Source organism: Sinohyriopsis cumingii, chromosome 5 (genome assembly GCF_028554795.1).
Source record: "Sinohyriopsis cumingii isolate HCF-2022 chromosome 5, ASM2855479v2, whole genome shotgun sequence".
NCBI lineage: Eukaryota > Metazoa > Mollusca > Bivalvia > Unionida > Unionidae > Sinohyriopsis > Sinohyriopsis cumingii.
In genome coordinates this window covers 790,656-803,926 of record NC_142965.1, presented here as the reverse complement: position 1 = coordinate 803,926, position 13,271 = coordinate 790,656, and the positions used below count along the sequence as shown (strand labels likewise).

The 13,271-nt window shown below is 33.6% G+C and overlaps 2 protein-coding genes across 2 annotated transcripts in view; both read left to right on the top strand.

The window, feature by feature from the left end:
• The window catches only part of LOC149798508 (uncharacterized), a 26,733-nt gene extending 18,768 nt beyond the window's left edge, over positions 1-7,965 (top strand). The window contains exons 10-11 of the mRNA XM_089957113.1: positions 51-203; positions 7,877-7,965. Coding sequence (XP_089813239.1) covers positions 51-203; positions 7,877-7,965 — 242 coding nt within the window. The remainder of the gene's footprint in view (positions 1-50; positions 204-7,876) is intronic.
• Positions 7,259-13,271, top strand: part of LOC149798507 (uncharacterized) — a 24,304-nt gene continuing 18,291 nt past the window's right edge. The window contains exons 1-2 of the mRNA XM_089957319.1: positions 7,259-7,558; positions 8,013-8,330. Of these exons, the coding sequence (XP_089813445.1) occupies positions 8,114-8,330 (217 nt within the window). The 5' untranslated portion in view covers positions 7,259-7,558; positions 8,013-8,113. The remainder of the gene's footprint in view (positions 7,559-8,012; positions 8,331-13,271) is intronic.

The window sequence follows — 13,271 nt, the reverse complement described above, 5'->3', positions numbered from 1 at the left end:
CCCATAAAGAATGTTAAAAAATAATTAATTAAATGATTTTACTTTTGCAGCTGATATATGCGAAGGTGTCCCACAAGGATCGAATATTTCTTATCTTCAGAGTGACTGTGAATTGTTTCTCACGTGCCTTAGTGGTGCCCCTGTGCCAGGAAAATGTCAGCAAGGGCAATGTTTTTATGATAATATTGGAATATGTCGAGCACGTGAGTCGTCTAATTTAATTTTTTTTTTACATTCGCGTTAGCTATCAATCAATTATGTATTAAACCTTTGACTGACACTTGATAGACTGAAAATACACAGGACACCACAGAAACAATACAAAATACTAGACAATTAACGTGCAGAAAGATATAAGATAATTCAATCACAATACATTCTTACAACGTCACTTTACACTTCGAATGTTGCATTTCCTTTTCGATGTACATTAACAATATTGTACAATCATGTTCGACATATACAGCATGCGTCCGACATGAAATGTAGTTCGGTACTTTATGCCGCGATTCACAATCCTTGCAAATTTATAAATTGTTAATTTTCTAGTTTGAGTTTCTGTTTTTGTTATACTGAATAAATAAATATATGACAGAATTATGATTTATATATGAAGCAAAGTTTATCGTAGAGTATTGCAAACACAGCACAGTTACTTTCTTCACATACTGGCTAGAATAATAAACAACTAAGAAGTACAGGAAGTGAGGAACCAACAAATGTATATACAGTTGATCTAAGTCAGTATTGTGCTTTAAATAATACTGCTACCGACTATAGCATAGCGTTTATAGTTCATAACTCTCTTTCCATTTCTGTTGATCGGTTTTGCTGTATATTTTATCATCAACCATCGGTCCAAAGACATCGTCGCATAACAATGGCGTCAACCTGATGAACTCCTTTATTAACTGATTTGAGCCAGTATCTTGTTACGATGGCCCAGACAGGGGGAGGGAGAGAGTATCATAAAGTTATTTTATTCATTATCCATCCCTATTTTTCTTGTTTGGACCATTAGTATGCTACCTGACTACCAGACCAACTAACAACATTTAATATTTAAATATATCACGTACATTAAATGTGGTCTGTTAGCTTTAGAATAAAATCATTTGATATCCCAAGACAGCAGATATATCAAAACGCAATGTGATTCACACATGGCGTATTCACAAAAATATGTATATGATTTTCGCAACGGACCATTGTTGCATTGACCCATAATAACCTATTGCTATCTCTCAGTGATAAAGTGCTTGTTTTTATGGTAATTAATAAATTGAAAAAAACATTATTGGTAAATTATCCAGATTCACCTTTTAGTCTACATGTCAAGACTCAATAATGTATGCTGCACAGTTTTAATTGCGTTTGCTTTCGGATTCATAATGGATCTCTCTAAAGATAATATTTTCGCCAGGAAATGTCCCTTCTGTCTTCCAAAATTCAAATCATTCACTATTGACATTTTGTATCATCATCGTCATTATTATAGTTATCGCTATCGTTATTGTTAGTATTATTAGTATTATCACTGGTAGTAATAATAATAGTAGTCGTACTACTACATAGTACTAGTACCCATGGTAGAAGAATAACTAGTTGTAGTAATAGAAGTAGCCTAACGTATTGAGCATGTGATAAGTTGTGGAAGGTATTTCTGCCTTGTTGATGAAATTGTATCCCAAAATAATTATGAAGTGGCAAACTAATACGCCGGTGCAACACTAAACTGGCTCATTACGGGGGCAGGCTTTTACTATTTCAGTTTCAGTTCACTGCTGTAATTATGTTCCTTGTTTATGATTAGTCTCTTCCTTTTATCACATTTATGATGAAATTTAGTCAATAAGTCATTCAGAATAGCTTTCTTATTTTGGTCAACTTTGAGGGGAGATAATTGAGGTCTGAAGCATGTAAGATTATCTTGTTGTGACAAAGGTTCCTCCGTTTCTTACCTTTGCATGCCACAAGTTTTAACTTGACACAATAAGCGTGGCAACTGTGCAGTTTTCACCTTACGTAAGGAGCAGACGCATTTCGGACTGCAAAACTAAACTAGCCGAATCTTTATTAATTAATGTAATTGATGTTAAAACAGTGAATGCTGATTTCCAATATAACATATTTTCCATCTGGAGAAAAGGGAAAATAGAAAAAACACTGATGAGATGTATATTAGTGTTATCTCGCAACGTGATCATCACGGAATTTAGCTGTTTCAATCTTTAAAAGATAGCTTAAGAGTCCCTTTAAACAAACTCAACTAGAACGATATTTTAATTATTTTCAATGCAATTCTTATCAATGACCCTGGAAAGAAACAGTATTGAAATTGATACTGCATCAAGCGAACTATGCCATGCTGTAACTACCCTAAGAAGGTAAAATCAAATATCACACACAGATTCACACTGACTTATTTGAAATGATGTCAAGCTGTAAGTAAGTTGGAAAGGGTCGACATGCTAGATTTTGTATATTAATACGGTGACCACGCTTATTAAGGCGAAATAACCAGATGACGCATATTTGTCATGGACGCTAATCTGTATATTACTTTTCTAAACGAACAGTGCTGTCAATTAAATTTACAATTTTAAGACATTGACGTCTACTCTTGATTTTAAGCATACCCTATAACATTTCGACGCAATTCAGCTGAGAAACATAACAAAACATTTTCTAATATTTTTCGGAATATGTTTATGAATTTTTTTCAACCTTAAGTAGAGTTAACTGGTGTACGAGACAACGTGAGAAGGGTCTACAATGTTTTAAAATGTTGTATTTATCATGGATTTTTTGTGTGCTGCATTCAAATATGACAATAAAAAAACTGATTACCTAATGTTTCCAATATATTTAAGTTTAATATTTTACGTCTATGTATATTGTGTAGATAGTATAGTTTTAATCGTAAATTGTAAACCTAGGTCTTTTCATATGTTTATGGTTGAGTTACACGAAAATATTTCATCTGTTCTGTTTATATAACACTTTAAAAAACAGCAACATGGTTATATAAATAAGTTGTATCATGAAACAAAAGGCAAAATTAATATCATGTACATTTAAGTACCTAGTTTAGTCCTTAGTTAGTGTCTACTAGGCGTTTCTTGGCTTGTCTCTTGTATTCATTAAAATGAAACATCTCTTTTCACTGTCCAGCAATAGTCCCCAAGTTTTGATGAGTTCCATTTGCCCTGATAGCGTTTCTCCATTGTTGCAATGGCCGGGTGAAATCGGTCGCTGTTCACTTCGCTCCCTGCTCCGCAGTTCGGTTGAAAATAACCTAGATGAGAGTGTAAACATATATGTTTAGTGACATGTTGCAAACAAGGCTTTTATATGACTTTCCGAGAAAATTTATTGCAACTAACTGGAATGCTTTCCGTGCCGTCTTTTCCTTGCCATGCAGTGCGCGGTCAAATGCATCATCTCGAAGAAATTCACGAATCTGAGGACCAGCAAAGAAACCTTCCTTTATCTTAGCTTCACTTAACTTAGAAATATTCCATGGAGGTATTTGAAAACTGCTTGTATTTTGTCAATGGCCTTGACAATGTTCTCCATCACACACAACTTGATGGTACTAAAATCTACCTTGATTCAACAGGTAAAGGATGCTGAACACTTTCCCTCCCTGACTTCAATGGCTGTCGGAGTGGCCAATCTCTCTTGATGCAGTCGGAGTGGCCATTATCCCTTGATGCAGCGGGAATCTTCCGCACGACTACCAAATTCGCAGAGAAAACAGTAGTACTTTGCATATCAAGTCTGCAGACCAAACAAGAGAGCAATAACTTACAAATCGGAACAAAGCTGCCACTGATGATAATCATAGTTTATGCACCTTGAACGTGGTTTCGGGATTATTTAGGTTTCCTTTATATGGACTGCATGTCCAACTCGGAATGATGACAAAACATTGCATAACAGATTTAAGGCTCGTGTTTTTGGATCAAAGTCGATGATAAGGGCTGCCATCACACCATCAATGTTGTAGTAGACTACAAGATCACCTTCCGTGAAGAAAATGGAACAAGATCCTTTTGACGGTCACGGAACATAGAAATCTTAATATCACCTGCCAGGAGATTCCACAGCTGTAGTCTGGAGCCCAACTAATCTGCCTTACTCTTGAATAGTTCCAATTCCCTGACAAGGTCATTCAGATCACAATTTGTTATGAGGTGTGGTTCAGAGGAGGAGGATGTGGTGAGAAAATGTGGGTCATGTGACATTGATGGTTCAGGACTAGAAGTTTTATCATCTTCCTTTTCCTCGTCTGACTCAAGGGATAATGATTTTGGTGCTTCAGGAACAAGCAGTCCTTGTTCGTGGGATATTGGGCTTATTGCTGATGGAATGTTTGGATAATGCACAGTCCTTATTTTTCTTCTTTGACACATCTTTCCCAACTGGAGGCACCATGCAGAATTAACAATTGCTGATATGATCTGGTTGCTCTCTCCAAATCACTGGCAATGCTAACGGTATATATTTCCTTTTCCTGTTCAAAAACTGGCAAAGATGTGTTACACAAGTGTTGAGGCATATGTGTTGGGCCCACCGCTTGTCCTGATCTCCAATTTTGTAGCCAAAATAAGGTGATAGGCTTTCTTAACCATAGTGGTTACACTGCACCTTTTTGATGCAAAAGTCACGTCACAGCAAACATAGCAGAAGTTATCAGCATTGTTCACACGAGGCATCTCTGCTCACTTTGGCTAACAAAAATGTATCCCTTTGCAAAATCAAACACAGACAAATAAGAGAGCACGACACTGTACGATCTCTAGAGCAGATATAGGGCAATTTGTTCACATAGAGATGTAAGCTTAGTTATAATTGCATCATCCATTGCTTAATGGAATAACACGATGCAATTTATATCATGCATTATGCAATACCAGTTTCAGATTGCATCATTCATTGTTTTGCGAAAAAGAATCAAGTACTTTGTAAACCCAATCATTGATGTATCCAGTTAAAGATTATCTTAATCATTTTTGTTTAAATAGAGACCTGATCCTTTTATAAATTACTTATCCTCCGCCATTCCCAAGTCAAGGGTCGTATATAGTGCCGTAGTATCGTATCTTTAAAACTAGAGACAATCAACAATTTTAAGTATCATTTTCGTCCTCACTGACTCAGAATTAGTAATGTTTAACTACATTCGTCTCGGAAGCATTTTTGGTGGTATACTCTATAATCGCATTTTCAATAGACGAGTCTGAGTGGCATATTTTGTAAGAGACAGCAAGTCTAGTTTGGTAATGCAGATGGACTGGAAGGAGTATTCTTACAATGTTTTAGAAAGCAATGGGCCTTGCCACTAGAATGAAAAACTATATGACTTGCCACATGTGGTAAGAAATCCTTTCCTGAACCTACGTATTTCTGAATAGTACATTCAAATGTGTTAATTATTTACGTCGAAATTCATTAATTACGTTTAAAGAAAGTAAATATGTACAGACAATGTATTCATTTTATTCATTTATTTTATATGTAATTGTTCCTTTTTTATGAATGTTTGTTTGATTCATTTAATTGTGATTCTTAGTGACATGTGGGCATTTACCGCAGAAAATATGCCTAGGTCACGGCTTCCATTGCAAATTAAAAGTTTACCAAGATATAAATATAAGTACTCTGTACCAGTCGCGATCCATTGCGCACTACCAGCGACTGGCCAGTCAAGTGTCCCCTCTTGTCAGTAAAGAAGTTTTCCTGTTTTATTGGTTAACTATTATAGCGATTATTTAGTGGTCGCGAGTTTCCGTAAAATAATATAAATTTTTTTATGCCGTAATCTCGTCGTTTTAATAAAACGAGAGAATCTATTCGGTGCGTTACAATATGGCGTTAAACTATGGCTGCATCCTCGAACACACATTTATTTCTGATCACTGGCATGAAGCCATTGTTGAACTGCTCGTCAATAGAGTAAATAAGTAGTCACCATTTCATCTTCTAAAAAGTATCACTAAAGCAAAACATTACATTTGCTCAACAAATACTAGAGTATCCCACTCTTATAAGAGATTACTCTACCAAACTCTACCTCGTCCTGTCACGTAATTAGTGGTTTTGTTTTCTAAAACTATCATTCTTTCTTTACTTACTAACAATGCATCAATGTAGCGGAACTTTAAGACTCTTTGGGAAAATAATATTCATAATGTTCATCCTCCTTCTCTTCTTAAAATTCTTCTTTAAGTTCTTCAGATCTGGAGGTCGTGGGTTCGGTCCCCGTTAGAGTCATACCAAAGACTTATGAAAATTATATTAACAGTTGCCTCACTTTGGCGCTCAGGATCAAGAGGTTAATGGTAGGAACGATCGGCCTGGTGTCAGGATAATGTGATTGGGTGGGACATCATGCTACATGTCTGCAGCATGATGCCCCAGTTCTAGACATCACTATAAACTGCCACATTGCAGACATCGTTTCGATATGACTGACAAATTGTTAAAGCAACGTTAAAAATCCAAATCACACACACACACTCTTGTTGGTGTTATTATTATTATTATTATTATTATTATTATTTTTTTTTTTCAGCAAAGTGTCCATGTAAGTATCTACTGTCATCGTATTCAAAATTTTAATTTATCATTCTCTGAAAAACAGTAATTAATGCAGTACTTTCCTCTCATTTGTAAACGATTTTGAAAAAATTCAACGCCATTTCAATATTTATCAAATTGCTTATAATATCAGACTAGTGTATTAATATAGTATGACAAATTGAACTTTCTTAATTTTCAACTACTTTTATCAAGAAGTAAATATTCTCATTATAATATTTAATTTTCAAAACTACTATATTCAATGAGATCAAACCAATAAGTGTACCATGCAATCGTCAAATGTCTTAGGAACATAAACATTGAGTTTTAAAACAGTACTCCAAATTACGATCAACATAACTGTTTATATATTGTAACAGGTCCGATTGTGCGTATTCAATAAAAGAATATTAACGCATCATTATTATACAATCTGAACTTTTAATTCATACTTTTAAAAACGTTGTTATGATTAGGAAATATATTCTTATCTGCATGTCTTTCTGAGATATTATCTTTAAAATATTATTGACTTCAGAATATTCTTAAAAATATGTGTTTTGTTTTGTTGAGGAAATACATATTCCAAAATGTTGCGTGTTCTTCTACGTGTATTATCTTTAGATAACCTAATTTAACTAAAGTGATTTTATTTATATTATAGTTGTGTACTGCAAAGATGCTGATGCCAACATAGGAGACCTAACTTCGATCACATGCAGTCTGCTGTTCTGCAATGATTCGTTTTCTCTGTCAATAAAACATTATAAAGACACTCTCTTTAGTAATAACACTATTACTGGTAATATTTCTCAGCGTTCAGACGATAGAGACATACAAGTTTCGGTTACAAGTGGGAAAGCGGAGGTGACTGTAACATTGATTAAAACAAACTGCAACCACAGTGGAGAGTATATAATCACCCTTGATAACGGTGAATTCACCGATCGTGTAAACCTAACTTTCAAAGGTATTTAAAAGCTATGCTATACAAAACATGATCATTTTGACTAGAAAATAAAACGATGCTGGCCAGATATGGGATCTGTCACACAATAATTGCTATAAAATAATTAAATCAACAACATTTTGATCAACATATATTTCTCGGCAAATAATATGGCATGCCAAACTGCTTTGATTTAAAAGTTACTATTTTACAAGACACCTGTTTTGTGAGATTTTATTTGCTAGAAGTTTTAAATAAAAGTTTGAAGTAAAATGAATATCAACTTATGAACTGTTGGCTTTAAATTGTTTTCATACTTCAAGAATTTACTCTTTCTAGAGGCTGAGATTTTCATAGCAGTTGCCATAGATTATAAATCAACATACCAGTCTTTACTTGAGTCGATCACTAAAATCTTAGAACACTGAACTCGTACCATATCTACTTTGTTCATTGGAAATAATCATTTTTGTAGTTCCTCCCAGGAAACCAACGCTCCTGTTGCCGCAATCGATAGTGGCTTATACACAAGCAACTATAACCTGCAACGGTGAACAAGGAGTTCCACGACAGAATATGTACATGGAAGTGATGTTTGGCGGAAGCAATTTCACGAAGTATGAAAATACAATTTTGACCACAGATGACAAGAACTGTAGTAGTATGGGTACTCTGGTGATGAATTTTATTGTTGTAGAAAAATGGCAAGGTGCTCGAGTTCGGTGCATTATTGGCGACAACAGTTCATCAAGACTGGAGTCAGACGTGTATGAAATCAACACTACAAGCTCTGGTATAGTATCTTGTATTTTCAGATTGATAAGAATACGACTTTCTGAATAATTGTTAACTTAAGTATCCGTACTAATATATCCCATCATTAATTGTAATGCTTGTTAAAACAATCTGATGAAATAAAATATGACTCACCATCAATGATGACAAACGCAAAGTAAAAGGAAAATATACAATACAAAATCTGTAACTTTTAAATCTGTAGCTTTTATACTAGAAAAGGAATTCTTTAAACTCGTAAGGAAGAAGTACCTTACGTTGTTGCACTGCAGATAACGTAAGAGAAGCATATTTGTTTTTGCGGGTAATATATAAACTACGCATGGTTTGGCGGATGCGTGAAAAGAGAGGTTCATAACCTTAGGTTAAGTCTTCATAAAAGCAAAATAACGAACAACGTTTAAAGTTTAAGAGAGAAATTGTAGAGCGAAATACAAATACTTTAATGATTACCTTATTGACCTTTTGCATTTTAATGAAACATTAAAAGTGCACAAGTTGAACAAACAAGTTATGCATATAGGATTGGGGTTTTAAGGATTTGTTAAAGACATAGTCCTGCGTAATTTTATATTACGTTTGCTTTCTCAAATCTTTTAAGGCTTTCAAATTCGAGTTATCAATTATTATGATTTCCTAGATTTCCTATTTCCTGTTTTCCTTATTAACCTTTCCTCTTTTCATGCTAGATGAATTTACATCTTTTGTGTATCAAAAGTGTATGATCAAATTATCTTCCCTTGGTAGACCACACCAAATGTGACACTCTATAATATGACAGAAAAATACTCTTTAAAAAAATATTTTTAAGAGAAGTTGTGCAAAAGAGGTCCAACTTGTGAATATAATACCCAATGAAGTATGTATTTTTTATATCTTGCAACATTTTATATTAATAGCAGAAATTAAATCTGTATTGTCTCTTTTTCATGAAAACAGCATCAGTAAATTATATTTTCGTAGCGCATTAATTAGATTTTCCCATCTGCTTTATAAACGGTGCATTTGTAAATAGCAGAACAAAGTTTCAATATATGTTCCCCAAAAATACTCATAACTTCATTTAAATTTTAGTTCAAGATACCTAATGTTAAATTTCCCAAGATTTTTTCCATGTTTCCTTCATATAGTTTCTAAACAACTTGATATCGTTAAAGCTCCATCATTCGTGCATTTGCGTCTGAGATTTAACTATTTCTGTTTTTAAAAAACCCACATGAATTTCATGTTTGGTTCCTTTTCTGTATCGTCTAGCTTCTTATTGTTCAGTTTTGAAACACATTGTTTAACAGGTCTAAACTTTCGAATATGTTTGTATGTCATTCAGCCATCAAAAGCATGTAGAAGATTCATGTATGTTTGACACAATCTTAACAACGATAATGTCAACTTTGTGTACGTTTGTATCTACACTCTAATTTAATATTATTTTTCCTCTTTGTTTATTGTGGGCGACATCACCTTCACTATTTGAATCGTATTCCAGTTTTCCGTTATTCTCAACATTGTTGATGGCACTGCGATACAACTAATTGGTCTATTTAGGCAGCAAAGATTTATTTGTTGAATATTATTACGTGAGAAGTGTTTTCAAATTCGATCGCTGAATACATTGATATATTTTACTCTAAAAGTTCTTAATAAAAATAAGGTGACTAAAATCCAATGCATTACTGAACATGATTTTTCCCTGTATATGTCTAGTAATTAAAAAACATTGATTTATAATCTGCCACAAAATTGCAATATAAACTCGACTGATATAAAACTCGACTTTAGTACGTGCGAAAATATTATAATAGATAGATACCTATGACTACAACAGGTTGATTTGTATCATGTTTGTATGAGTCAATCGTCCAATCTAAACTCAGTGAGTCAAATCCGTTGTTTAATTATGTACTATAAGCTTCTAATGCATAATTCGACTACCAGAATATATATGATGATTCTCAACAGCATGTGGATTATAGTGTTTTCAAATGTGGAGCACCAATGGAGGGTAAATTTAGTCTGCCTCACGTGTAACCCTAACCTAGCGTTATCGTGGACTAGTTTGACGTTCTGCAGCGAGCATGTTGTAAAATAAGTAGAAAATACTTAACAATGGCAACCACCACTTAAACTTTATTTTACAAAATACACGATAAACATTAATTATAAGGCACAAGAGTAGTCAAATAAGCAGTACTTGAAGACTAATGTTGCACAGGTAGGCAGTTTCACAACGATCGACCATTATTAATATGTGACTACTTTAGAGAAATTCGGGTCAATCAAGGGGTTGCTGTACATGTTATTTTTCACACACATTTAACCAGTTATCAATGAAAGTGGAACAGAGGACTAATGTATTAGTTTTGGGGCTGTCTGGATGAATTTAAAGAATAGAAATAAACTTTGTTTGCTTGACATGTTTACATTTGTTTCTTTGCGTAAACTATTTGCAGAATATTATTCAAACGCTGCTTCGTACCACTCACGTGGGAAATTCAACCACTATTGATTGAAAGCTAAAATTATATAAAGCTCATTAAACATTTGAACTGAATTTTTAATTCTCGTTCTACCATAGAATAGGTCAACTTTCCAAATTGTTTGTCGGCGAGATCTTATATTGCTATTCCCATCGCTGTATCAGATATCGCAATATACTATATCTTTCTGCATGCATGGTTCTATACCAGATAAAATAGCTCCCTATACACCAGTTGTCACACTTTAGACAGCACCTCTGCTTTAAAAACATTTCTTGAAGACTGCAATAAATTGCCATTGCATTTATATCTTAAATGTGTACGAATTTCTTTCCTTCACACTTTGGATGGCTATAAATTGTTGCCATGGCGCCAAGAGAAATAATTAATATTTGGTCTACATTTATACAGATAATATAATTTTTATTGTATAGGTTATTGAGTATGGTCATTTTTGCACATTAGAAACTACCATGTTTAATTGATTGCAAAATATACACCATGCCGATAAAAGAACTCCATATAGATGCTTTGTCTCTTTCTGAATACATAACGTGGTAAATTGGAAAAAATTTTTTATACTTCTTCGCTTTAAAATATTTCGAAAAATATCAAGTTTACTTTGCTATTAAAGATACTCACTTTTGATTAGGTATGCCTAGTGTGCAACGCTGTTGTCATCGCCGTTTTGAACATGTGAAAAGCTAACGTTGCATTGTTTTCTTCTATTCTTTAAAATCACTAAGGAAATGAACATATCGCATCGTTGTCCGTAAAGACCCATCGGCAGAGCATTGACCTTGATATCTTTAGCAGTGCCTTTAGCAGAGAAAGACAACTGAAATAAAACATCTACGTGTCATAACTAATGATTGAAGATTTAGGTTTCGGTCACATTGATACCTTTGCACCTTTCTTACATCTAGGTTATACTACCTATTTGAAGGCTATGAGCGATTTTATTCAGTTTTGATTAACTGAATAGTACAATTAGTGTCGTCTTAATTTCATTTTAAACATATATTCGTAAACACATTTTATTTTGTTGATATGATCCTTAATTTATAACAAAAAGCAGTATAATTAAATATATAGTGCACGTTAAAACATTGGGTTAATTTAAACCACGTTACTTTTTTCATGCTAAATACTGTTCTTTGTTAAAAATGTAATGAACTTCATTGGTCACGTGGCGCAAAAACTATGCTTAGTTTATATCGCTTCTTCTGCAAACACAAATAATTTCGTGACTAATCTTTCTACCAACAATCCAAGCCAATGGACCATTATGTGCTTAGAGAAATTGCTTCTCATAACCAGCCTCACATCTCATGCATTTTTATTAAGCTTTTCCTCATATTTTTGTCACTAATTTATTTAATTTCATGTTGTTCTTTTTCTAAAGTCCCAAAGAGATATTTATCATTTATGAACGAGTTCGGGAAGGCCCAACATATTGCACCATGTTAATACTATATACATTAAGTGGATATCGTTTCCTTTTCACCCATTACAAGTGCTGTGATATATAAACAACAAAAATACATTTTCTTAAACCATGCATTAACCATGCCTAAGCGTTAGCCTGATATTCCAAGTACAGTTGGATATATGAATAGTCATGCTGCCTAAGTTGTCATGAAAGTGCAGTTTCGTTTGTTGTTGTGGACTAACGTTATGCTGGGCTCCAATCCCACAAACCTACCGTCATTTTCTTGATATTAATGTTATTACATTGGATTGCTTGGTCTGCTCTCTTTTTACTTGTAAAAAATATAAATCTGAGTGTGTAATGTTACAACATTTGACATCAACTGTGACTGATAACATACATGTGTTTTATTCACAGTAGTGCCATTTTTTTTCAATTTTCTATCCTGCGTTCTCGTCCTTAAAAAAATAATGTTAACAAAGTGGATGCATGAGATGGCAGTATTTGTCACTGTTGAACTATTACGTTATTTGCATTGTATTAATTTGGATGTAAGGTTGTGGATGAGGTCAGTACATATTCGAATTCCAGAAACGCAGTAAATTTGATGCCTACCTAAGACAAACAAGAGTATAATGTATACTTTGAGGATTTCAAGACGGGACACACACACACACACACAAAAATATATATATATATATATATATATATATATATATATATATATATATATATATATATATATATATATATATATATATAAAGACTCAATGCTAAGTTTTTTTAACTGGCAATGCCTTTTGATCTAATGTTACCACTCTCATTTAAAGAGTGTCTTTTGAAAGGAACTGGTTAATTGATGAATTAAAGAAGTGCCTTGTTATGTTTGCTGCTTGTTCTAGTCTACTGTGGGCTTCGTATAGTGTAGAATTTGGAATGGTTCGCCGTTATGTAAAAATGTATATTAATGGTCTGACTTATGATGCGTTTTCTCTATATGGGGTTTTTAAAGTATGTACATGCTACAAAT